Source organism: Dendrobates tinctorius, unplaced genomic scaffold (genome assembly GCF_039654945.1).
Source record: "Dendrobates tinctorius isolate UK_male_01 unplaced genomic scaffold, ASM3965494v1 ptg000060l, whole genome shotgun sequence".
NCBI classification, from domain to species: Eukaryota; Metazoa; Chordata; class Amphibia; order Anura; family Dendrobatidae; genus Dendrobates; species Dendrobates tinctorius.
In genome coordinates, this window is record NW_027361728.1 from 60,548,610 (window position 1) to 60,574,532 (window position 25,923).

The window sequence follows — 25,923 nt, forward strand, 5'->3', positions numbered from 1 at the left end:
TGTGTCGGCCCCTGAGCCACTGTCTTCCATTCTGCACCCTGGGGTGGTGTTAGCAGGGATCTCGTCTGAATTGGAACGGGAAATTGAGGGGGCCCAGTCGCTGGCTCCTGCGGCCAAGCCCGGGGGCAAGTTGTTTGTCCCAGAGCATCTTCGCCTTAAACTCTTGCAAGAGTTCCACGAATCCAAGCTGTGTGCTCACCCTGGTATATCAGCCACGCGACTGGCGGTGGCTAGGATCTTCTGGTGGCCTACCCTTGGTTCTGATATAAAGAAATTCATTGCTGGTTGTGGGGTCTGCGCTCATTCTAAAAGCTCTCATAGCCGGCCGGCGGGGGAGATGATGCCCTTGGCAGTTCCCGAAAGACCATGGACCCACCTGTCCATGGATTTTATTACCAATCTCCCCTCTTCCGGGGGTAATACTGTGGTATGGGTAGTGGTGGACAGATTTTCAAAACAGGCTCATTTTGTACCCCTGTCCGCATTACCTTCTGCTGAGACCTTATCCAGATTGTTTGTGCAGCATGTGGTCCGCTTGCATGGGGTACCCCTGAATGTGGTGTCTGATCGTGGCTAAGTTTTGGCGTGCTTTCTGCAAAAAATTAGGGATATCTCTATCCTTTTCGTCTGCATACCATCCCAAGAGTAATGGTCAGGTGGAACGCACTAATCAGTCTCTGGAACAGATCCTCAGATGCCTAACTTCTGCTAGACAGAATGACTGGTGTGATATACTGCCGTTGGCTGAATTTGCCTTCAATAGTCGGGTGAGTCAATCCACTGGTATCTCCCTTTTCTTGGTCAACTATGGGTTCAGTCCTCATTTTGGTGAGTTTTTCATCTGGATTCGGGGTGCCCCGGGGCTGAGGACTCTGTTCAGCGGTCAAAAGATACATGGGCAGAAGTCCAGCGGCGTATATCTAGGTCTCAAGGCAGGTATAAGTTTTTCGCAGACAGGAAACGAACACCTGGTCCCATGTTTCAGGTTGGAGAGAAAGTTTGGCTCCCCAAGCGAAACATTAAGCTAATGATTCCGTCAGCCAAGTTGGGCCCCAAATTCATTGGCCCGTACAAGATTGTGGAAAAAATCAACCCAGTGGGGTACAGGCTGTGCCTTCCACCCTCTTTCAAGATCCCTAACGTCTTCCATAGATCTCTACTGAAGCCTTTTGAAGAAGTCCGGGGAGAATCCGAGTCCGCTGCTCCTCCGGTTACGGTTGAGGGACATGTGGAATATGAGATTGGTCACATCGTAGATTCCAGGTTGGTACGGTGGTTAGTACAGTACCTAGTGCATTGGAAGGGGTATGGGCCAGAGGACAGGTCCTGGGTGCCGGCCCGGTTGATGCATGCGGATTGCCTGGTTAGGGCTTTCCATGCTAAGTACCCGGGTAAGCCTGGGGGTCCAGAGGCCCCCCGTTGAGAGGGGGGCACTGTCATAATACCAATGCTGGTGGACCGGCACTTCTGGAGTTAATGTTTTGATCTCAGTGCAGACTCTCACCTGCACACCTGGGACCTATTATGGTGGCCTCTCATTGATTCTGGGAAAGCTTCTTATAGCCGCAGGAAGCTCCCATCCCCGTCAGTTATACTCTTGCCCTTGGCATAGTGTGGTGACCCCTGAGTGTGTTTGGGCTGTGTTCTGGTTGCTTGATAATCTGTGTACGACTCGGTCTGTTCTCTGGATATTGCTTTGGATTCTGCTTGGTACCTTGTACCTTCTATATCTGTTTGGTTTTGACTTCTGCTTGGCCCTGACTATCCGTTCTGTCTCATCCCTGGTACGTTACTGCTATCTCTGTGTACAACCCCCGTTTTGCCTGACTCTGAGTAATTCTGTATAGTGTCTTGCCATCTCACTAAGCAAGATCCTAAGCCCCGCCCACTTGCAGTCACATGACCATAGGTTCTGTGTCTGCTTGCTAAACTTCAGCGTCCACAGGTCCTGTATATCGGCACTTTCCGGCTGTACCTGACCCCGGTACCCCTACAGTGCGGGTGAGCTCCTGCTCAGCGGAGGCCGCACGCCGGCGCTGACAGGATCCTGACAATACGAAGGCCAAGTCAAGTCACAAGTGTCCGGGGCCGAGATTTGCTAGCGCAGTCAGGGTGTAGGTTACGGTCATGCTACCGATCTCTTTCAGGCGGCACACGCATGGTACTCATAAACCTGAAGTGTCTGGCTCCTGGCTTTAAGTCAGTCACCGAGCACACACTGCCCGTCTCTCTGTCTGGTCCCCATGGTTGGCGTCAAGCAACAGCGGTCGCTGGTCTGTGTGGGGCTAATGCTCCCAGGACGGAGCACTTCTCTCTCTCGCTGCTGCAACACCCAGCCCAGCTCTACTCTGTGTGCACAGCTCTGCACGGCTCTGCTCTGCAGACACAGCTCTGCACGGCTCTGCTGGCACATCTCTGCTCTGCACAGCTCTCTCTGCAGGCGATGGTGACTCCTATATTGCCCATCACCACACCGGTACTTTCTGGTGGGGGAAGCAGAGCGCTTTGCTCACCGCTCTGCGCACTGCTCTGTGCACTGCTCCCCGCCGGCGGCAGACCGCTCTGCTTCACATGCTTTTTCCTTTTATGCCTCTGTTGCTGCACTCCCTTTTCTGGCTCTCCCCGTCCTTCTCTGTCCCCAGGAAGGTCCTCCTTGCTCAGGCTTCTCCCAGACAGCAGGGGAAGGTCTGCCCCACTCAGGCTTCCCTTCCGGGAACAAAGGATGCAACCTTTCTAGTTCCAGACATGGCATGCAGGTACCCGTGGTCCAGTCTATCTCCTTACACTGTCACACAGTAAGAGGATGCTTGTTATTGCAAAGTTAATTTTTGCATCACCATATTTAGACAGTTATAATTTTTCCATACTTCGGCCTACAGAGTCATATGATGGCTTCTTTTTTGTGGGACAAGTTGACATTTTTATTAGTGCCATTTTTGCACATAATATTTTTTGATTGCTATCTATTCCGATTTTTTTGGGAGGTACAATGAACAAAATCCGTGAATTCAGTTATTTTTTTTTTACATAGCTCCGTTTGTGGTAAAATTGATAAAGAAGCTTAATTCTTTGGTATGATTACAGCAACATCACATTTATATCATTTTTTATGTTTTGGTGCTTCTACACAATAAAAACTATATTATAGAAAAAATAATTACTTTTTCATCACTTTATTCTGAGCGCTTTTTTGTTTTTCCGCTGACGAAGCTTTATCTTTTTGATTGAGTTTAATTGCACTTTTTGCTTGGCAGTATAATGATAAAGCATAGTTTTTTGCCTAGTTTTTTATTTATTGAATTAATATTTTAGCATTTTTTGGGGAGGGATTTTTTAAAATATTTTTACAATTTTTAATAACTTTTTTACATCATTTTACACTGATCTGATACTTTGCAATGCTTTTGCACTACAGGGCATCAGAGCAGCATCTGACAGGCAGGGAAGAGGCGTGTCAGCTCCTTCTCTTAGCAAGTGCTCACAGGCCACCTTCCCTGCTGGACCCTGAAGGACTCCACGGCCATCTTACAGCCTGGGCCACCATGGATATCATCGGCACAATGTGATCGCATCGCGTTTTGCCGATGGAAGCAGAGACGGAGCTCACTTCCTCTGCAATGCTCCTCAATGTCGCTGTCACTATAGACAGCAGCATCAGAGGGGCTAAATGTTCGCTATCAGTAGCTAGCACCCATCGTGGGTGTTTCTGCAAGGTGTCAGCTATCGCATAGAATTGACACCCGCATAAGTTCGCGGGCGGCGCTCTGCGTGAGCAGCTCCTGTAGAGCAGTATATAAACAGCGCATGTTGGGAATGAGTTAAATAGGTGATTTTCATCCGACCCATGAAAAATAACTGGTGCATGGTGCAATTTTTTTTCATGTGCAGAATAGGGCTTCCTTCACACATCCTGGTGATTCTTGTAAAGGAATAAATAGTAATGGTGAGTTCCGTGGTCTGTTTCCATGTGCCATCCGTATGCACATATGCAACATCCTTGTGTCAGTTTGCTGTCCATGTTCATGTGTCCTGTTTCGTATCTGGGCGGAATCCGTGTGCAGTCCGTGTGTCCCTGTGACATGTACCGACAACTGGATAAAGCAATACAGTTCACTCTAATCCTAGACATCGGCTGCTGAAGGCAGCCCTCATCATTATTGCTTGGTCTCCCTGAGATCACTGTGACTAGGTGACAAATATGGGAGTTGTATTCAGCCCCCGCTGTGTCCCACCTGAGTAAAATAAATAATTAATTGAAAAAAAAACAGCATAGGCTCCCACACAATTTTCATAACCAGCATAGTGAAAGCTCATGGCTTGGGGCTGATGTTAATAATCTGGGAAAAGTGGCAATATTCCAAAAGGTTCCCAGGCTATTATTAACAGCTCACAGCTGTTTGCTTAGCCTTTCCTGGTGAATTTACAAGGGATCCCAGAAAAAAATGACATAGCCCCCCTATAATTTCAAACCATCAAAGTCTATAGAGACAACTGTGGGCTGATATTATTAGCCTGAGAAGGGATCAGAGATTTTACCCCGCTCCCAGGCTACCAACATCAGCCTCAGCCTCTCCAGAAATGGCACATCTATAAGATGTGCCAAATCTGGTGCTCAGCCTTGCTTTTCCCACTTGCCCTGTGTTGCTGGCAAGTGGAGTAATAGGGTTGGGGTTGATGTCACTTTTGTATTGTCAACTGAAATCAAGCCCAGTGGTTAGTAATGGTTAAACATCTGTAGGACACCCTCATTACTAATCCCACAGTAAGTAATGAAACAAACATGCAGAAAAAATAAAATCCTTTATTTGAAATAAAAAACACCATTTTATACATTTATTTAAAAATAAGATAAACAAAGTTATACTACAGGTGCTTCTCACAAAATTAGAATATCATCAAAAAGTTTACTTATTTCAGTTCTTCAATACAAAAAGTGAAACTCATATTATGTAGAGTCATTACAAACAGAGTGATCTATTTCCAGTATTTATTTCTGTTAATGTTGATGATTATGGCTTACAGCCAATGAAAACCCAAACGTAATTATCTCAGTAAATTAGAATATTTTATAACACCAGCTTGAAAAATTATTTTAAAATCCGAAATGTTGGCCTTCTGAAATGTATGTTCAGTAAATGCACGCAATACTTGGTTGGGGCTTCTTTTGCATCAGTTACTGCATCAATGTGGTGTGGCATGGAGGCGATCAGCCTGTGGCACTGCTGAGGTGTTATAGAAGCCCAGGTTGCTTTGATATCAGCCTTCAGCTCGTCTGCATTGCTGGGTCTGGTGTCTCTCATCTTCCTCTTGACAATACCCCAAAGAGTCTCTATGGGATTAAGGTCAGGCGAGTTTGCTGGCCAATCAAGCACAGTGATACTGTTATTTTTAAACCAGGTATTGGTACTTTTGGCCATGTGGACAGGTGTCAAGTCCTGCTGGAGAATGAAATTTCCATCTCCAAAAAGCTTGTCAGCAAAGGGAAGCATGAAGTGCTCTAAAGTTTCCTGGTAGACAGATGCACTGACTTTGGTCTTGATAAAACACAGTGGATCTACACCAGCTTTTAGGAACGACGGAACACACTAAATAAAAATAAATAATAAAGTACGTTCGCCGCTCGGGGTCCACCGTGCAGTAGGTGTAACAACCGCTGCTGAGTAATGGCAGAGGAGCAATATGGCGGTATAATGCGCACGGGTTCAACTTATAATGCACACGAGGCGCATGCCTGAATATATTTTTTAATGTCCCGAGCCCTGTGCGGCCACCAATACGACCCTGCCAGGAGTTTTGTGGTCTGCATGTAGCCACAGTGACCACCCGCCCTGGACGCGTGTGTCCACGCGAGAACCTTCGGCCGAAGGCAAGGGGGGACAAAGGTCTTGCCTGGCGGCACAGAGTTTGGCCATTGTGGGACCCCGTTATCCTGGTGAACAGTGTGCTGACAGTGGCAGCCGCAAGTGGAGCTTAGTGCCGGACGCGCCTCGAGACTGGCGCGAGACACCTCCATGGGCTCTGGGAGTGAACACTCTGGCTCAGGGGATTCCAGAGGTTCAAAGAGGTTGGGAGCCAGAGTAACCCTCTGTCTGGATTGAGCACGCTCCAGCCTGCGCTCCGAAAAATGGAGATCAATACGGGTGGCAATGGCAATCAGCTCCTCCAGATTTGCAGGAACCTCTCTGGTAGAAAGAGCATCCTTAACATGCTCAGCTAAACCTCTCCAAAACACAGGGATGAGGGCTTTGTCAGACCACTCCAGCTCGGAAGCCAGTGTCCAAAAACGAACGGCATACTGACTAACCGAGAGGGATCCCTGAGTCAAAGCAAGTAGCTATAGAGAGGTGTCATGCGTGACCCATGGTCCCAGGAAGACCTGCTTAATAGCTGTTAAAAATTGAGCAGTGGTCCGATCCTCTGGGTCACCACGCTCCCAGAGTGGCGTAGCCCACTCCAACGCCTTGCCCGACAATAAACCCCACCTTGGCCCGTTCTGTAGGGAATCATGCAGCCAGTAACTCCAGCTGGATAGAGCACTGGTTGACAAAACCCCTACAGGAGGCGCCATCGCCAGAAAATTTATCGGGCAACGGGAGGCGGGTAACTGTCGGCGCGTGGACGCGAGGACGAGGACATACGTGAAACCGCCTCTGCGATCACATATACAGCAGCTTCCAAAGACTTTGCCGCTGAGATAACGCTCTCAAGAGTAGCCAACCGGCCCTCTACCTGGCGAATGCACTGTAGGAGTTGCTGCTGATCTGCCATTACTAGCCAGACCCTGGCGCTAGTATAATGTTAGGAACAGTGGAACGCACTAAATAAAAATAAATAATAAAGTGCGTTCGCCACTCGGGGTCCACCGTGCAGTAGGTGTAACAACCGCTGCTGAGTAATGGCAGAGGAGCAATATGGCGGCATAATGCGCACGGGTTCAACTTCACCCGGAATGCGCAGAGCGGGCTCTGTTCACACACAGAGGCGCCGCAACAAAAACATACAAAAATGCTGAGCCTGTTAGTGACACAGGCCTCAGGTAAATGCACACACGGTATCTGGTCACAGGAGCAGGACCCAAGACAAAGGAGCTGCGTCCCTCTAGACCTACCGTGTGTGCGGCGTCGCTACTGCGGACGCCAAGGAGGGCTGCAACTGCAGCACGCCGTAGGACACGGCCGCTCGATAACAAAGCTAGAAAGCAAGCGCAATGTCGGACGCTAGCATAGCGGTGCGGTGTGCACAGTGGCTTAAGGCTTGCCACTGACTGGCGCTGACTGCTAAACGAATTCCCTATCCACATGCGTAATATCAGAGCGAAGGGGTTTTATAATGAGTCAGTCACCAGAAAACATACATCCGTCACCATTCACACATAGCAAGTGTAGTCTAATGTATACTAGCGCATGGCGGAACGGCCATGCATGCTTTTTATAGCCGTGCGGGACCTTCCAGATCTCCGAGATGGACCAATGAGATCTGGAACAGGACCTGGGCACATGACTCCCGATCTCCAATGGGAGATCGTCTCGTGAGCATGCCCAGTAGGAGCACAGAGGGACTTAGACTCTGGGGCGGTCTGCTGCAAAGTAATCTCCTCTGCAGTAGAAAGACAGCAGGAGACCGCAGAATGTGAGGCTCTGGATTCCCGCAGAGCAGACACAGAAACCAGATCGCTGATCTGTCACATCACAGATCACTGTGACAGATCAGTGATCTGTCATTGGCAGTGCAGCAGGCTCCCTCGTGCCTGTGCTTTGCAGTCACTGAGGAAGCCGGCTCCCTGCAGGCCCCCCGAAGGTCCCCGTCGCCATCTTGGATTCGGGGGCCTGCAGGGAAGGAGCCCCCCGCAGGAGCGCTGCACATTGCGCTGCGGTGGGGGGCTCAGGGAAGCACGGAGGGAGCCCCCTCCTCGCCGATGCTTCCCTTTAATCCCCGGTACACCGCGATCGTGTTTGATCGCGATGTGCAAGGGGTTAACGTGTCATTGTGCCGGGTGTCAGCTGTGATAATCAGCTGACACCCGGCCGCGATCAGCGGTGCTCACCATGTGGGCGCCCCTGATCGCTATGACATGGTATCCCGTCCCTGGGAATTAAGTCCCAGGGCACATGCACAGGACAGTACGTCTCATGGCAGAAAGGGGTTAAACAGAAATAAAAATTTGAAATAGGTCCACTCTGTTTGCAATGACTTTATATAATATATGTGTTTCACCTTTTGTATTGAAGAACTGAAATAAATTAACTTTTTGATGATATTCTAATTTTGTGAGAAGCACGTATATATAACATATATATCTGCTAACTTCCCAACCATCGCAGATCAGTAGGGATTTTATTTACGGCACCACCACAATCAGAACACTGCTAGAAGTGGCACATACTTTGCTTGGTGGCTGTGAATGGTACTTCAAGTTTAACGCCTAAGCTCAAGTTCCCTGTAAAAATTAATTATAAACAACCATAGCCCTAACTTTTCCGACGAGAAGATAATCCATACTGTTCCATGCCGCAATCCATCTCCGTGACATCTGATTTTCAAAATGAATGGTGCTACGAAGCAACTGTTCACAATGAAAATTAGGACACAATGAGCTGCTGTGAGCGCAGCTTCAGTGATGAGCAGTGATGTCATAGAGGTTATCACTGGTCACTGAAGCTTTGCTCCCATGGGCACTTCACTATGAGTGGCTCGATGAACTTTGGTGGTGACCTCAATGAGATCACTGCTAACATTATGAAATAATTTTTCTGGAGCCCACTCCATTTTTTCATTTAAATCTTTATTTTACACAGGAGGGACACAGCAGGTGCTGAATACAACTCTCATCATTGTTGCCTGGTTGAGCTAATCTCAGGGAGACCAAGCGACAATGATGAGAGCTGCCGGCACCTGGGAACAGTGCAAACTGCACCGCTTTTTCCCAGGTGCCAGTGCGTATCATGCTGATGACACATGGATGTCATCTGTGTGTCATCAGTGTGCACAAGTGTGGCATTTGTCCATGCTGCTGATAAAAAAAACTGACATGTCTGCATGTGTTTCACACAGACACGTGGTCTGTGTGAAGAACCTGATATGTGTGCACCATCATTGAATATAAATGATGTGCGTATGTCCGTATTTGTGACCCTTAAAAACAGATCGCATATGGACATGAAAAACAGATGTGTGAAGGAGGCTTAGGTCTGTGAAAAAAATGCTCATCTGCACTGCCTCATTGAATAACATTGGTATGAGTGCTATCCATATTGCTGTCCATTTTTTTCATGGACAGCATTCAAACCGAAAATTCCGTTGTATGAACTTGACCTTAGGGCTCATACTCACTTGCGAGAGACTCGCATGATTCTTGTGCAGTTCTCTCGCATGAAAACCTGGCACTGCCGCTGGCACTGGGACCGGAGTGCGCAGCTGCATAGAAATACATGTAGCCGCATACTCTGGTTCGAGTGCCGGCGGCAGTGCCGGGTTTTCATGCGAGAGACTCGCACGAGAATCGTGCGAGTCTCTCGCAAGTGAGTATGAGCCCTTATAGTGATTTTTTTAGTAACCCTAAGTTAAAGAGGATGTCCAGAATCAGAAACATGAGGTTCCATTTACATTAATAGAACCAAGCTGCGATACCTGTCATGACCCGTGAATGTTGATGGTGCCTTTTCTGGAAGAAAGCAGTCATGATTTTCTATTCCTGCACATATCATGTGAACATGTCAGAATAAGTGGGTGGTACTTTAAAGTCGCACCAAAATTGACTACAATTTGAAATACTGCTGGAAAAAAATATGCTGGTGTAACACTTAATGTAGATTGTGTACAGGTATAAGTACATCTCCACTATCAGAAGTCAGTTATGAGAAAACTAGTATTGTTGCCCATATTAAAAAAAATCACAGTGCAGTATTAATTTCTTAAACTGCAGTGTTTAAGAGGCCCTCTATCTGTAGGGACATTTTTTTTTAAATTTAAATGCCTGTATTTACGGTTAAAAAAATCATTTTTGCATTTGAGTTTCATATTTTTTTTTGCCTTTTATAGCCCCTGTGTTGTATTGTCTATTGATACCTTCCGAGTGAGTTAACCGAAAATGCATCAGTGAGATTGTTGTGAAAAGTGTGATGGTAGAGTTTGTGATTTCTTTATCTAACTTTTTCTGAGCACCTCTCAGTTTCTCAGTTGACTACATGAAGTATAAATTTGCAGGGAAATAAAAAAAAATGCCTGTAAAACTCAAAAGATGCAAAGTTTTTAATTAAATCCATTAGTAAAAATGATTTTAGCCCAAATAACATGCATTTATGTAAAACAAAATATCCCCAAAAGTGAAAAATCTCTTAAATGACTTCTGCACTTTGCTTTGTTACTATGGGCAATAAGGTCAAATTTCTGATGCACAATTTTGGTAATTGATAATTCTCATAAATATTATGCATCTACAATACAGAGATTAGAGTCATCAATATATAAAAAGCTAGATGATTCCATTATCTGAAGGAAGAGTAAAGAATACTGTTACTTATGTTTTTGTTTTTGTGTGATTTGCTATAGTTTTATCAAAACAGCAGGAAACCCTGCCCAGTTTTACAGCACAGAACTGTGGCAATACTGTACATGTAGGAGCCTGCTCCCCATCAGTCTATGCTACAAATATAGGGACCAATTCTTTTTTGTTAATTTTGCAAGTGTTTAAGTGTTTTCTGCCTTTTTATTAGTGCCTATTTCTCAGTCTGTTTTATATGTGTTCTCTTTTTTCCTATATGTTCCCTACTGTGGGCAAATTTTAGGGTTTCCATATGTTTTTGGCTTATTCATGCGCCATGTACTAAATGGCTTTATAATAAATAATAATAATTCTTGAACCTTCAGCGTGAAGAATTTGGAGTAAAAACCGTCAACAAATTCCACAAAACAAAAAAGAAAAGTGATTTATTAAAAAAACTCCAAACAATACATCAAGGCCTTGGTATTACTTTACAAATAGCAATCCAGGAGGCCCACAGGATTTTGGTCATCCCCTTTATAAGTACATTTATATCACAGTAGTAGTTATTCCATTTCGTAATAAAGGGTTTATTTGAGAATGTTGCAAACTAATTCCTGTTACTAAAATTGCTAAATAGTAATATCATGTTTCCAGTGCTGACCTGTAACACTATATATTTAATAAAACAATAATCCCCCCAAGAAAAAAATGTTCCATCATTGCTTCCTTTTCGAGTTCCCTTGAGAGGGGTCTTATGAAAAGGAGTGTCAGGGTCAATGTTCACTCTTAGTTATACTTTCTACAAATGGTAGCATTCACAATTCCACACCTCACAGACGGGAAGAGCTGTTATTGGGCTTGTTGATTTATTAGGATGTTGTTTTTACGCTTTACTTTTAAGAGCGTATAGTTTAGGTGTAATAGTAGTCTGGCTTTTTAGCCTTCAGAGGAGTTATTCTGATTCAAATGTTAATAATCCATAGGTTTACAGACTTATAACATAGCAAATGGACTCGGTAAGGGTGCGTAGAGAATCAAACGGTGCCTCTCTGCAGCTGCTCTGGTCTTTTTTGATTGGCTGCAGCGGTGACATCATATCCAAAGCACTCGCAACCTCTGCAGCCAATCTATGTGTTTAGCAGCATGTGCTGACTACATTGGCAGAGCACTGCAGACATGATGCCACTGCTACTAAATCGGTCCAATTGCTGGGAAGAGCGCCGATTCTGAGATTAAGGCTTTGTAGTGCGACTTATGAATGGAGCAGGGGTTGAGCATGTGGAATACAGCTCTATTCACTGTCTACAGTACAGTGAGAAATAATTGTGCACTGTACTCGGCTTTCTCCATCAGTCACAAAGACAACAATTAGAACCAGAGGCGTTGCTAGGGTTTTGGTTCGGGGGGGTGTGAAACTTCTGAGTGGGCCCCTATCCAGGTAACCTTGATTACAGCTGGGTGACGCACCCAAATAGTGGATGTAGGAAATGACTGCGCTGTTACTGAAAATAATCTCTATATAAAGACCAACATGGACATTACCGCCATATGGTCAGTGGTAAATACCAGTCCTACAAAACCTACAAGTGATTACTGCACAGTTATAGTTGGTGACTTACTGCTGACGTTCCTTCTGATGGAATCGTTCACTTTTCATGTCTTTACCATCTGACCCAGACCGACAATGACAACGTCTCCAGCCAAGACTTGGCTGCAGAGATTACAAGAAAGACACTTTTCACTTCTCATATTCCAGCCCCTTCACCATGTATCCCCAACCTGCACAAACCCCTCATTCTGCTGATACCCCAAAGCTGAGCCGCTGCTGCCATATGTGCCCCTATTACAGCACCTGATACCCCAATACTGAGCCGCTGCTGCCGTATGTGTCACTATTACTGCACTTGATACCCCAATGCTGAGCCGCTGCTGCCGTATGTGTCCCTATTACTGCAGCTGATACCCCAATGCTGAGCCACTGCTGCCATATGTGTCCCTATTACTTCACCTATTGTGTGGCTCTGTGTGCCCTCTAAATTCTAAAGCATCCCTCTATAATATAGTAATGCCGGGTGCAAGTGCCCTAGAAAACAGTGCCCACATTTTGTCCCCTAGATTGTAATAATGCCCTGTGTGCCCCATTTGACAGTCACAGTAACCTGAGATCCCCTATAACAATAAGTGCCCAATTTACATTTAATATTGTCCTGAGTCTCCCCCCCTGTACAGTTCCCCTATACACAGTATAATGCCCCCTCACTGTACACATACAGACCCCTTAGTATGCCCCAATGATGGCTCCAACACTGTATGATGGCCCCCTCACTGTAATCTCCACACTGTATGATGGCCCCCTCACTGTTATCTCCACACTGTATGATGGTCCCCTAGATAGCCTTCATATAGTATAATACACCAGATTGTCCTCAATATAGTATAATGCAGCCCCCACAGGCAGACTCTACAGTATAATACAGCCCCCCCATAGGCAGACTCAATAGTATATTGCAGCCCCCCATAAGCAGACTGTAATTCAAGGCAGCACTCCCCCCATAGGCAGACTGTAATATAAGGCAGCACTCCCCTATAGGTAGACTGTAGTTATAAGGCAGCCCCCCATCCCCTATAGGCAGACTGTAGTATAAGGCAGCCCCCCATAGGCAGACTGTAATATAAGGCAGCCCCCCATAGGCAGACTGCAGTATAAGGCAGCCCCCTTATAGGCAGACTGTAGTATAATGCACCCCCCATAAAAAAATAAATAAATCCAGTACTCACCTCTCTTAGGCAGCACCCCCCATCCCCTATAGGCAGACTGTAGTACTGTATAAATCAGCCCCCCATCCCCTATAGGCAGACTGTAGTATAAGGCAACCTCCCCTATAGGCAGACTGTAGTATAAGGCAGCCCCCCATAGGCAGATTGCAGTATAAGGCAGCCCCCCTATAGGCAGACTGTAGTATAATGCACCCCCATAAAAAAATAAATCTAGTACTCACCTTTCTTGCTCCCGGCTCCTGTGTTGCTCACTGCTCCCGCTCATCTCCTGACAGCGAGCACCGGGCAGTGACGTTATCGCGCTCGCTGTCAGCGAGAGGAGGATGATGGGAGGTCAGCTGTATCAGCTGCTGAACATGCGATTGATGACAGGTGGGGGGCCCACTGCTGGCACCGGGCCCCCGCCCGCTCAGGGGCCTATAGTGGCCGGGCGGCAGAGCAGGGAGATCGATTCTCCCTGCTCTGCCGCAGAATGTAACTGTATCGGCGCACACCAATACAGTTAGAGTGGCGTAGCTCCGGGTGGGCCAACGCCCCCTCTGCCCCCCCCGGTAGCTACGCTATTGATTAGAACTGCAGAGCATTGTTCTCTGGAGGCGAAGGTCCCAGTGAATGATCAGCAAGTTATCATCTATTTTATGGTTAGGGGAGAATTTTAAAACTTGGTATGAGCCCTTTAACAGGTGTATAAGATCATCTCACATGGGACACCAATATCCTGATGAGTTTGGTACATCCCAAGTACAAAACACAAGAAACAACTTACTGGATTACAGTGCAGGAAGGTGTTTATCTCTCCTTATGGTATCAGTGAGATATTTGTCTATGATACTATTGCTTTGGTTTAATTGCCATTTAACATAACTGTGTTGCTCGATGTGATGAGATGATATATTGTACTTTGCCATTTTCGACAACTTTCATATTATTGAATGTTTGCATTTTGTATTGGCAGAACTACAACAGACCTTCGATTATGTCCCTTGCCGTCCCGGTGGCAATACGATTCCTCCAGAGAGGGAACAAAGAACTTTGTAGAAACATGTCAAGTTACATTTCTCTTGTAGCTATCGCCAAAGCAGATCTACTGGTGGATCACGCAGAGACAATCATAAAGAGCATCCTTCAAGGTACACTATTATATATCACTGATGTAAAGAGTATTATACTTATTCCAATTCCAGAACATAATAATGGTGTATTTTTTTCCTAGTTCTTGACAAGGTAATGAGTAAACCTCTAGAACGGTTGCTTCGTATAGGCAGTAGTCTACACTGAGAATGGCAATGCTCTCGTTTTGTCATCTGGTGACAAGCAACATATGCTTTCAGTGATATCGTACATGTTCGTTGCGTGAATCTTATCAAGTCTCCGTTCATTGCATTAGTTATTTATGAGAACTTAGCATCTGTACGTTTATGACTGCTTATGTCTATGTTTAACTTGTATTAAACATATTGACCAATGAATAATTCAGACAGATAGTAATGGAATACCCCTAAACATTCTATATTTTGGGGGGATTGATGCAACCCTAGGAACCTTTATAGCCTTTAGTTGATAGTTCTCATTCTATGAGCAAAAAAAAATATTTGCTCACATTATAGTTTCAGCTAATGGTTCTGATCTTGAAGGTGTATCCCTGTATCATCCAGGCCAGTACCTGTCCCATCTGTTTCCACTTCGGTTGCTAGGAGGCACTGAACCTTTCTTGCAGGTGATGCAGGGCAGCAAAATGGCAGCACCAATTAATTTCTTGGTGTTGCTGAATTTTTAGTCTTGGCAGTGCGTCCCAAAACTGTGATCCTGGTCTCACCAGAGATGTGTACCATGTTGTTGGTGAGGTTCAGTGTTCACAGAAATGATTGAAAAATGCACAGTCCTGTTACTGGCTATAACAATATCTGGTGTAGTGACATTATTGACTCATTTTGTACTTATTTTTCTGTTAGCTCTCTTTCAGACGTGACAAAAAATGGTACTAGTGTTATCAGTGTTTTGGATCCATGTGTCATCAGAGCTTATCACTTATGGATACATAAATTACAAAGCTTCTCCTATCCTGTGCATTGTTCACCGACAGCACATTGATCCATGTACAGTACTATCTGTGATTTCCATAGACGATAGACTGGTTTTGGTAATTTTCACCCATAATGGCAGTAAAAAATGGACATGTTTTAGCACGAACTCACAATATTCAAAAAAACATGGACATGTGAACTTCTCCATAGCCTATAATGGGTACATGTTGTATCCATGAAAAGCAAGAATAGACCAGGTACATGCAACATGAATGTCTGAATAAAGCCTTATTCAGAGTGTAAGGAAATTTTTAGTTTTGGCACAGACTTTTACCACAGACGGTGAGATCCGGTCATCTCCTTGATCTGCGGCTTGGAACCTAAGTATCTCCTTGGTCTTTAATGTAAGGCACCCAAAATAAAAAAAACTTTAAGAAACCCTTGTCTGTAGAATTAAAAAAAGAATGAAATTGGTAGATAAATGTGAAATTACCTGCATCTTTCTGCAAATACCAAAAGGTACTTAAATGGATTAACTTGAACTTTCAATTGTTAGATCATGCAAAGTTCAAGTCATGAGTCATGAGTAAGACTGCTTAGTGCAGTCGAAACGCGTCGACTGAGTCATGTCGACCATATAAATTTTTCTTTTGTATGCACTATAATTTCTTTTGAAAAAGAAAAAGAAAAGGAAAATCCAATCCTTTTGAGCCGGACTCCAATTTTTTCTATTATGCTTGATGTGAGGCTAGGGAGAGGCCGGTGTCTGAGCTCCAGGTGGATGAGCTTGGAGCAACTGGGTGAACTGGAATCAAGTTTTTATATGCACCTATCATATTCTTTTTTTTCAACAATAGATTTTCATTAAAGCATTATTCAAATAACAAACACGTACATTGTAGTGATCAAAAAGAAAACGAACATTTAGTTGGGTGGAGTACAAGGGGAGGGGCTAACATTACCGACTTGCAGGAGTAGGGGGTAAAAGAAGGGAAAAAGGAGCCCGAGGGTGGGGGGAGTAGTCAAGTCTAAATTTAATATAAAGAATTAGGACTAATTTGGGGAGTCAGGTACATGTAAACGAAGTGAAGGTGTGGCGAAGGGAGTGTGGTTGGCATATTTCACCTAGGGAAAGCAAATTTTCTCAAATTTACAAACGTTATCCATAAGTATGGCAGATAATTATTATTTGCTCATATACCAAGAAAAGCTTCTCTTGATTTCTGATAAATCTAGACCTGATATTTTTCCAGGCAAATTCTATAGTTTGCTTGGCCGCTAGGAATATAAATGAGATGAGAATTTGGGTGTGTTTAGGGATAGTAGGGGTACGTTTGTTAAGTAAGCCTTCCCAAGGTTTTTTGTAAGGTTAGTGCTTGTGACTGAGAGAATAAGGTATTATACCGTAGTCCAAAATCTGCGCACCATGGGGCATATCTACCAAATATGGTACATATCCCCATCAGAAACACAACCTCTAAAACACTGGGAAGAGTAGCCAGGAACTGCCTTGGCAACTCTAGCTGGGATAAGTGCCATCTAGATAACACCTTATAGTTTGTCTCTAGCATTAAGGTGTTTAGAATTCCACCAGTTGAAGAGGACCAAATCTGAGACCATTCTGAGTCAGTAAGGGCAGAGCCGATATCAGACTCCCAGCAAGAGTTATAAGTTAAATTTTACCTGTATGAGATGTAGTTGATGTGTGAGAAGAAGAGTGAGATGGTACCTGGGGCATGTGAATTATGGCGACACCTTTGTTTGAAAGGAGTTATTGTGTAAGGCATGGTAGAGTTTCTCAGAAGTGTGGTAATAAAGTTCTTCAATTGTAAATAGTGGAATATTTCTCCAGGAGGGAAAATGTACTTTTCTTGGAGGGCTGGGAATGGAATCTGAGTTTGGTTTACGTATCATGGATATCACTGACATTAAAGAGGTTGCCTCTGGCCTATGACTGTCTCTTAATGAATTAAAGAAGGTAGTCAGCTGAGGGATTAGGACAGAAGTGTATTTCTTGTAGTAAATGGCTGTGAACTCATCTGGGCCTGTTTTTTTGCTGATCTTTAAATTATTAATTGCATTTTCTACTTCAGAGGGAGAGACGGCTTGATTTAGAAGTTCTATCATATTGGGGCCAAGGGTTGGGAGAGGGGTGGAGTTTAGGAAAGTTTCTATTTTTTGTGCATTATTTGAAGAGGTGTCATCACATAAATGTTCAAGTTGTTGTTGAAACTGGTGATAATTAGTTGTGGATTGTACGTTAATCCTGTGGCAGTGCACAGACTTTTATCGGGAGGAATTTAAGCCTTCTGGCAAGGTTGAAAATATTTTTATTATTAAGGGCATAAAAGAGATGTTGAGTCTAGCAAATGACTGGGTCTGTGTTTTCGGAGAGGCAAAGATCGAGTTTGGAGCGTACGTGTGAGAGGTCACGGTATATAGAAGGGGAGGGTGAGTTCTTCATCTGGGATTCTAATGTTGAAACCCTAGATATGATCTTTCAATCTCTGAGCAATTATAGGACAAGAGAGTAAAGCCCCCTTTACACACTGCGATATCGCTAGCAATATCGCTGTAAAGTCACCGATTTTGTGACGTTGCAGCGATATTGCTAGCGATATCGCTTCATGTGATATTTACCTCCGGCCGGCTCCCCTGCTGGTTATCACTGATCGTGCGAGAATCTCCTGGACCGTTTCTCGTCGGTCACTTCCTGCGGCGCTTCCTGCTGTGGCGATGAGCGACGCGTGGAGCCGGGCGGGAGGACGCAGGATCGCCGCGTCTGACAGGTAAGTAGCAATCCCCGACCCCAGCGATGTCGCTAGTGAGATCTGCCTGTGTGGCAGCTCACTAACAACCACCTAGCAATGCACCAGCGATCCTGACCGCGTCATATCGCTGGTCGGGATCGCTGGTGAGTCGCTAGGTGTAACGGTACCCTAACGAGTCATTCAGAGTCCAGTTGTGTCAAAAGGGTGATGGGAGTAAAGTGGAGCAGGTGAGCTGGACTGGAGAGTGGTTTGACCAGGGAGTAGACTGTATAGAAACTCTTGTTATATTAGGTATGAGTGATGGGTGGGCCAATATGTGGTCTATCCTAGTGTATACTAAATGTTGTGGAGAAAAATATGTATAGTCTTTGACTGAGCAAAATTGTTCTCTCCATAAATCCACCCATTGGTACTGGGAAAGGAGTTTTTTAAATCAGCTGAATCCAAAAGAGGAGCTATTGAGGGACTCTGAGTTTGAGGGTTTGTAGATTTGTCGAGAGCAGTGTTTAGTATAATGTTGTAGTCGCCGCATAGTAGTGAGGTGCCTTGGGCATGTTCGGAGACTAAATCAAATAGTCTAGAGAAAAAGGTAGATTGAAGAGTATTGGCAGCAGAGCAGGAGACAAAGGTCACCCCCTCATCAGATATACTGTAGAACCAGTCACCATGAGATAACGGCCCTCTTTATCTGCAACTAATGATTTAAAAATGAAGGGGACAGATTTCTTGAAGCAAATGGCAACACTTTTACTTTTATTTAGAGCGCTAGGTGTGTAGAAAAATGGGGTAAGAGGGGGACAAAAGCTTTGGGTACAATGAGGTAGAGAAATGTGTGCACCTATCCTAATCAGTTGGACAGATGTGTGATACCTGCCAATTGCGCATATGATGATTTATCTCATAATGGACAGGAGCAAACTGGATGTTAGGTGTCAGGTTCCTGCAACTGCACATCAGGGATCCAGAGCCCCACATTCAGCGGTCTCCCATTCCTAATCGACCGCAGAGGAGCTTGCTTAGCAGCCCCGTCGTTCCCGATGCTCTGCTCAGACCAACTCTGTGGGTCTGGTTGCTGCTGCCACCTCTGGGTCAACAATAGCAATGCAGGCTGCTCAGCAGCAATCCATTCCAGAGGCTAAGTCCTTCCGTCGTTCCACCGAGCATGCTCATGAGACGATCCCCCATTGGAGATCGGAAGTCACATGCACAGGTCCTTCTCCTGATCTGATTGGTTCATCTCAGGGATCTGGAAGCTTCCGGAAGGTCCCGGCTATAAATGGTTTGCATGGCCGCTCAGCCATGCGCTAGTATAGACTCTAGTTGTTAACTGTGCGAATGAAGATGGATGTATGGACTTGCAAATGAGTCATTAAAATTCCCCTCCCTCTGATATTACGAGTGTGTACAGGGAACTAGTGATAGAGTCAGCGCAAGTCAGTGGCAAGCCACAGGCCACGGTGCACATCCTCCACAGTGCTAGCATCCGACAGTGTGCCTACTGCCAGGCATTGTCGTATAGCGGCAGTGTCTGTCGCTGCGCTGCAGTCAGCAGCTCTTCTTGGTGTCCGCGGTTGCGGCGCCGCGCGCACGGTAGGTCTAGACGGACATGGACTCTCTCTCTTGGGCCAAGTCCTGTGACCACTTACCGTGCGTGCATTCCTCTGAGCCCTCTGACGTTAACAGGCTCAGCCTTTGTGTTTAACACTTTGGCATCTCTGTGAAGGAACAGAGATCGCCCAGCACACTCCGGGTGACGTTCAACCCGCATGCGTTATACCGCCATACAGCGCTTCTGTCATTACCTAGCAGCGGTGTAACACCTACTGCACGGTGGACCCAGGGTGGCGAACGCACTTATTATTATTATTTAGTGCATTCCGCTGTCCCTAACACTAGATTACCACATTTTACTGTTACCAGCGATTCTCCAGTCTTTATCTACATGTCGTCAACCCCATTTTGACTAGCCAGATTCTTCAGCATCTTCAGTGTGAACCGTAAGTCACTTTCCTTAATGCTACACTATGGAAGCCTTGATGTGAGTCTCGTAGAAATACATTGAATAAATGATATCCAGCCCATACAGAAAATGCGGTGTAATCACAGTATGGGTTATGTTGCTTATGAGGACCAGAATGGCCCTGATTGTGGGAGACCGTGGCGGTTGATAAACATATTAACACCAGCATTTTTGCAATAAAATCATAATCATCACAGAGGGACTAACAGTTAACATTTTTCACTCAAATGCTACTTTTAATTGGAACACATGAGACCTGCCATAAGTACGGCTTATGTAACTAGGACATGTTGTTTGGTTTGGTTTGGCATACTCGATGGTTTAAATTGAATAACATGAATGGATAAGTGGAATTACACTTTCCTGATTGTTCCTAATGTAATTATAGCTGCTAAATGTATCAGGGGATAACTGCTCTCAAAGACATTTATTTTTGCCAACCAATCCAATATCCATTAACTGAGCAGGTTTTGGAGTTACAACATTTAGCCTTACTGAAGTATAGTAGTTTTCTTTAAGCGACATTAGGAATGCAAGTTGCAACATAACACTACAAGGTGTTTTATATTTTCTCAGAGGGGGAGCTTTTAAGTACTGAGAGCAGACAGGTTGCCTATACCTTTCCTCCCAGCATAATGTTCATGTCCTGAGACTAATGTACATGTAGTATTGTATTAATGGGCTAATAAACTTCTGAATACTTTATGTAAGCAAGATTAGAAATATGAGCTGAGTGAATGGAGAGATTGTACTGATTAAGAGCCAGACATCACTCGTATAACTAATGTACTGTATATGATTTACATTTGATTGTTACAAAATCCTTTCTGAATTTCCTATAAACTTGCTTATTTGTGTTAAAACATGTTAATAATTCTGTATAAACTGAGATCACTTCGTAAATGTACATTCAGACAAGACAATGATTGGTAACCATTTATTCTGCCATAAAAATCATAATTTCTGCTTGTGCAACACCTGTAATAAACAGGGAATGAGCTACTTATAACATGTTGTATGGGGTAGAATGATTAGTCATACAGGCCGACTGCACATATACACGCACAGAATGACCATTAACGTGACTGTTCTTTTTGCATAGACTACCATAGTTCTCTGCGGCACATGTCCTGTTTACAAAGCGAGGTGCTGCCAAGATCAATACTTAAGTTTTAAAATCATTTCATCATACGAATAAGTGTTGTGGGCATCTATGAGGTGATTGGCAGACTGTTTAGACTGTACCATTCATAGAAACGCTCATATTAGAAATGAGCAATTCGATCCAGTCAAACTTTGTGAAATTCACAGGTTTACATTAAGGCTACTTTTACATTTGCCAGTTTTTTGGCGGGCTGGTTTTGCGGGCCGTATAGCTGTGAGTTTTGCGGTCTCCCACGAAAAAAGCCACAAAAAACCTTCTCAGATCGCTGTTTTTCCCTGTTGTAACAAACTGCAGGGGAATAAACGACGATCCGCATTTGCTAATGTTTTTGCGGTACCATTGATTTAAATGGAGGCCGTGTCCATGAAAAATATTGAGTAAGCTCGATATTTTTTCGTGGCCGTATATACGGCCCACACGGCCATACGGCACACGGCGCTCCAATATATTTCTGCTGGCCGTTTTTGCGGCCCCATAGAAATCTATTTACACGGCAAGTGTAAAAGAACCCTAATTCAACCAATTTAGGATTTCATAGAATCATAGAATCATAGAATCGTAGAGTTGGAAGGGACCTCCTGGGCCATCTGGTCCAACCCCCTGCTCAAAGCAGGATTCGCTAAATCATCCCAGTCAGATGTCTGTCCAGCCTCTGTTTGAAGACTTCCATTGAAGGAGAACTCACCACTTCTCATGGCAGCTTGTTCCACTCATTGATCACTCTGTCAAAAAGTTTTTTCTAATATCTAATCTGTGTCTCCTCCCATTCAGTTTTATCCCATTGCTTCTAGTCTTTCCTTGTGCAAATGAGAATAAAGATGATCCTTCTACAATGTGATTTGATTCACAGTTTGCAGAAAAAAAATTGAAAACAAATTTAATCTTGCTTGGCACTGTTTCCCACACTGCTGAAGTATCAGAGAGGAGGCTCACATCATTTTCCTTTGCCTTCCTATACTGCCTTTATGACATTTTATGGATTATCATACCTTGTACAGTGGTAGTCAGTACCTGGGCCATCACAGACCAGTGATTCCCAGAGGAGCACAGTTTGTACAGCAGAATCATTTTCCATCTCCAGAGTTACTTTGTAAAGGTCCATTCACATGGATTGACTGGCTGCATGGTACGACCGGCGATCGGTAATCTTTTACTGATCAGTGGTTGTTTGAATGCCTGCTTACATAATCAGACCAAAGTAAACGATGAGCATTGAGTGATCTGCACAAGATCTAGGTTACTATACAGGGTGGGCCATGTATATGGATACACCTAAATAAAATGGGAATGGTTGGTGATATGAACTTTCTGTTTGTGGCACATTAGTATATGGGAGGGGGAAAACTTTTCAACATGGGTGGTGACCATGGTGGCCATTTTGAAGTCAGCCATTTTGGATACAACTTTATTTTTTCCAGTGGGAAGAGGGACAAGTGACACATTAAACTTATTGAGAATTTCACAAAAAAAACAATGGTGTGCTTAGTTTTAATGTAACTTTATTCTTTTATGAGTTATTTACAAGTTTCTCTTTGTTTACAGCCATTTACATGTTGCAGAGGTTAACACGTGAGGAGCAGATAGAAATTGTGTTGATGTCTGGTGAACACAGTACTCGGGTCATTGCAGCAGATTTCAATTCAAGAAATCCTACGCAAGAAAACTGTCACCATTCCCATTTTATTTAGGTGTAGCCATATAAATCGCCCACCCAAAAAAGTTTGCCTCATTACTGAACATAATGTTCTGTATAAACTGAGGGTCCTGTTCCAATTTTTGTTTTGCCCATTCTGCAATTTCAGCATGCAGATCTAGCATCGGGTTGAACTCCTGACAGGGTATGATGTATCTTACGGTGGCCAAGCATACTGTCAGGAGAAGAGTCTTTCCTTCTCAAATTAAACACACACAGGGCACTACACAATAAAATGTTTGCACAGTAACTGCCTCTAGGCAGAAGATGATGATGGTGGTAGTAATTGGTGCATTTGAGCCCCAGTCATGAAGCAGCTGTAAGAATTTGAAACAGAAGTCTTTTTACTGAAGGTAATGGGACAAATTATTATTTACAAGCAGCAGTAAACTGAGGTACAGGATTATACTCACGGTTGTTGATTGCTGTGTACCTGCAGACATGCAGATCTTAGTAACCACTGGTTTTATTAAGTCTGAATATTTCTTCTTCAGCACTGTGGTCTGTTTCTGCCCTGAGGTAATTCTTCCTCCTAGAGGTGCAATGGCAGTCTTGCTCATATGAAGACTATTAATTCCCCTTATCGTTCCTGTCCTTTTTAAGCAAAGCCGGCAGGGAGAAAGTAGGTAATTCCTTCTCGTGCAAAATGGCTTCCTCTTCTCAAGATATCTGACCACCAACTGCCACTTCAAATTTAAAACTATCCCCCAGGACTTGGCTCCTCCCCCTTCTATGTGACTGTAGAGCTGCCGTCATTGGTTTACTGCCCTGAGGTGTTTTTCCAGACCCTTCTGCATATTAAAACAGAGCTGGGTCACCTGATCAAACCTGGGAAGAGAAAATTAACCCTTTTTGTGCTGCCTGGCAGCAGGTCTCACAATGTATTTAAAATGCACAGTCCACATAAAAATTCACAGCATTTATATTAAAACACACTATATAGCCGGTATCCCATAGAAATGGCCACTTTGTGGGATACCACACATTGAAAACCCAAAAGTCATTATATCAGTAAATTAGAATACTTTATAGGATAACCGCATTCAACTTTTCTCCATTGTTGGGTCTGGTGTCTCTTTTCTTCCTCTTGACAGTACAGATTTTCTATGGGGTTAAGGTCAGGCATGTTTGCTGGCCAATCAAGCTCAGTGATACTGTTGTTTTTAAACCAGGTATTGGTACTTTTGGCAGTGTGGACAGGTGCCAAGTCCTGCTGGAGAATGAAATTTCCTTTTCCAAATATTTTATTGGGGTTTTAATAATATAAAGGAAGGGAAAGGAGAGAGGGGGGAGGGGGGAGGGAGGAAACAGGGAAAAGGACCAGGTGGCCCCAAATGTCAAAATAGACAAAAGATAACAAGTCATATAAAACACTTCTAACATATAACAATGTGAACAGTAACTACAATGAATACCCATTTCTCCAGAATTACAATAAAAGGCAAAGTGAATGTAGTGCTCCCTAGGGAAACAACTCCATCCATCGTGACCACTTTTTGGTGAATTTAGTGAGGTTGTTATTGATCGTAGCGATCTTATGTTCAAAGGATCTATGGAGGGTTAACATATCCTTGATATCCTGAAATTTGGGTGGATCGGGCCATTTCCAGTGAAAAGCAATTGAGTTTTTTGTAACTAGCAGTATGTGAATAATTAGGGGGATTGTTGGATGATCTATATTGTCTGAATTGAGAGAAATGAGAGCTAGTTGGGGAGTGATGGAGATGGGTTTGATGAGCAACGAATTAATAAGGTTTGATATATCTTTCCATAGGGGCTTAAGAAGGGGGCAATACCAAAAGATTTGAGATATGGTACCATAGTGACCACAACCCCTCCAGCAATGCGGGGAGAATTCAGGATTGATCTTGGAGAGCCTAACAGGAGTATAGTACCATCTCGACAAAATTTTGTGTTGAGTCTCCTGCAAGGACATTGAGATGGAGGAGGCGTAAGAAATTTCACAGGCATGTTCCCACTCAGCAGGGTCTGTGTCACGGTCACGTGTGTCTGGACGCAGCGAGTACCGCAAGGCGAACCCATATGACACACGTTACCCTGGATACACCGCCTCCAGTTGGGCGAATTTAGGTATTACACGTATTTATACAATAGTCTGGAAACCCCGCCTCCAGTAAGGTGAATTTATATAATAAAGGGGAACCTGGGTAACATTAACAATGGCAGGCCCTGCGATAGGGAATAGGGACATGGAGACCTCCTGCACTCCTAACGTTCCCTATGCTGGTTCCACACCGGGCGACGCACAGGAGCCTAAAACCCTGACTCGCTCTGACCCTAAGCCCTCACTAGGGAATTGATCGGTGCGGAAACTAATCCCACCACTGCACTAAACACACACAAGGGAAAATGACAATACAGGGGGAACATCACTTAGCTTTGCTCTGTTGCGTACGCTCCTAGCAACAGAGCCCACCACCTGCGTGCATCTTCTCCTCCACCCGGATCCATCATCATAACCGGATCCATCACCATAGTGCAGCCTTGGAGCAGAGTCCACCACCAGTTGCAGCTGCCCAGCAAACAGAGTCCCAAAGATGGGTCCAGCTTCTGCCAAAAAGTCCAGCATGCTTGAGTCCAGTTTTCAGCAACCAAGTCCAGCATGCTGAGTGCAACTCTCACCATCGTCGCCACTCCACCAAGCCATGCAACCACATCCTGCTGACACCATAAACTGCGACTCCACCACGCCATGCCAGTCCTCCATCCAGACTCCATAGCTGACTCAACCCCTCTGGCTGGGCTGCCCAGGACTCTCATTCAGCTCCTTCTTTCACCCAGGCTTCCTTGAGAATGACTAACTCACAATATCACCAACAGTGATTGAACACACCTGGCTCTCTTTTATAGAGCCTCACACCTGATTTATAATTAAGTGCACATTAAACCAAAGAAATTAAAGTGCACTACCGCTCACCACCACCGGGGCAACTTAGAATGAACGACACCACATGTAATAATTCTAATG

General features: G+C 44.5%; 1 protein-coding gene across 2 annotated transcripts in view; it reads left to right on the forward strand.

Moving 5' to 3' along the window:
* VEPH1 (ventricular zone expressed PH domain containing 1) overlaps window positions 1-25,923 on the forward strand; it is a 915,267-nt gene that overhangs the window by 75,042 nt on the left and 814,302 nt on the right. For both annotated transcript variants that reach the window (XM_073578996.1, XM_073578995.1), the window contains exon 5: window positions 14,217-14,391. In XM_073578996.1, the coding sequence (XP_073435097.1) occupies window positions 14,217-14,391 (175 nt within the window). The remainder of the gene's footprint in view (window positions 1-14,216; window positions 14,392-25,923) is intronic.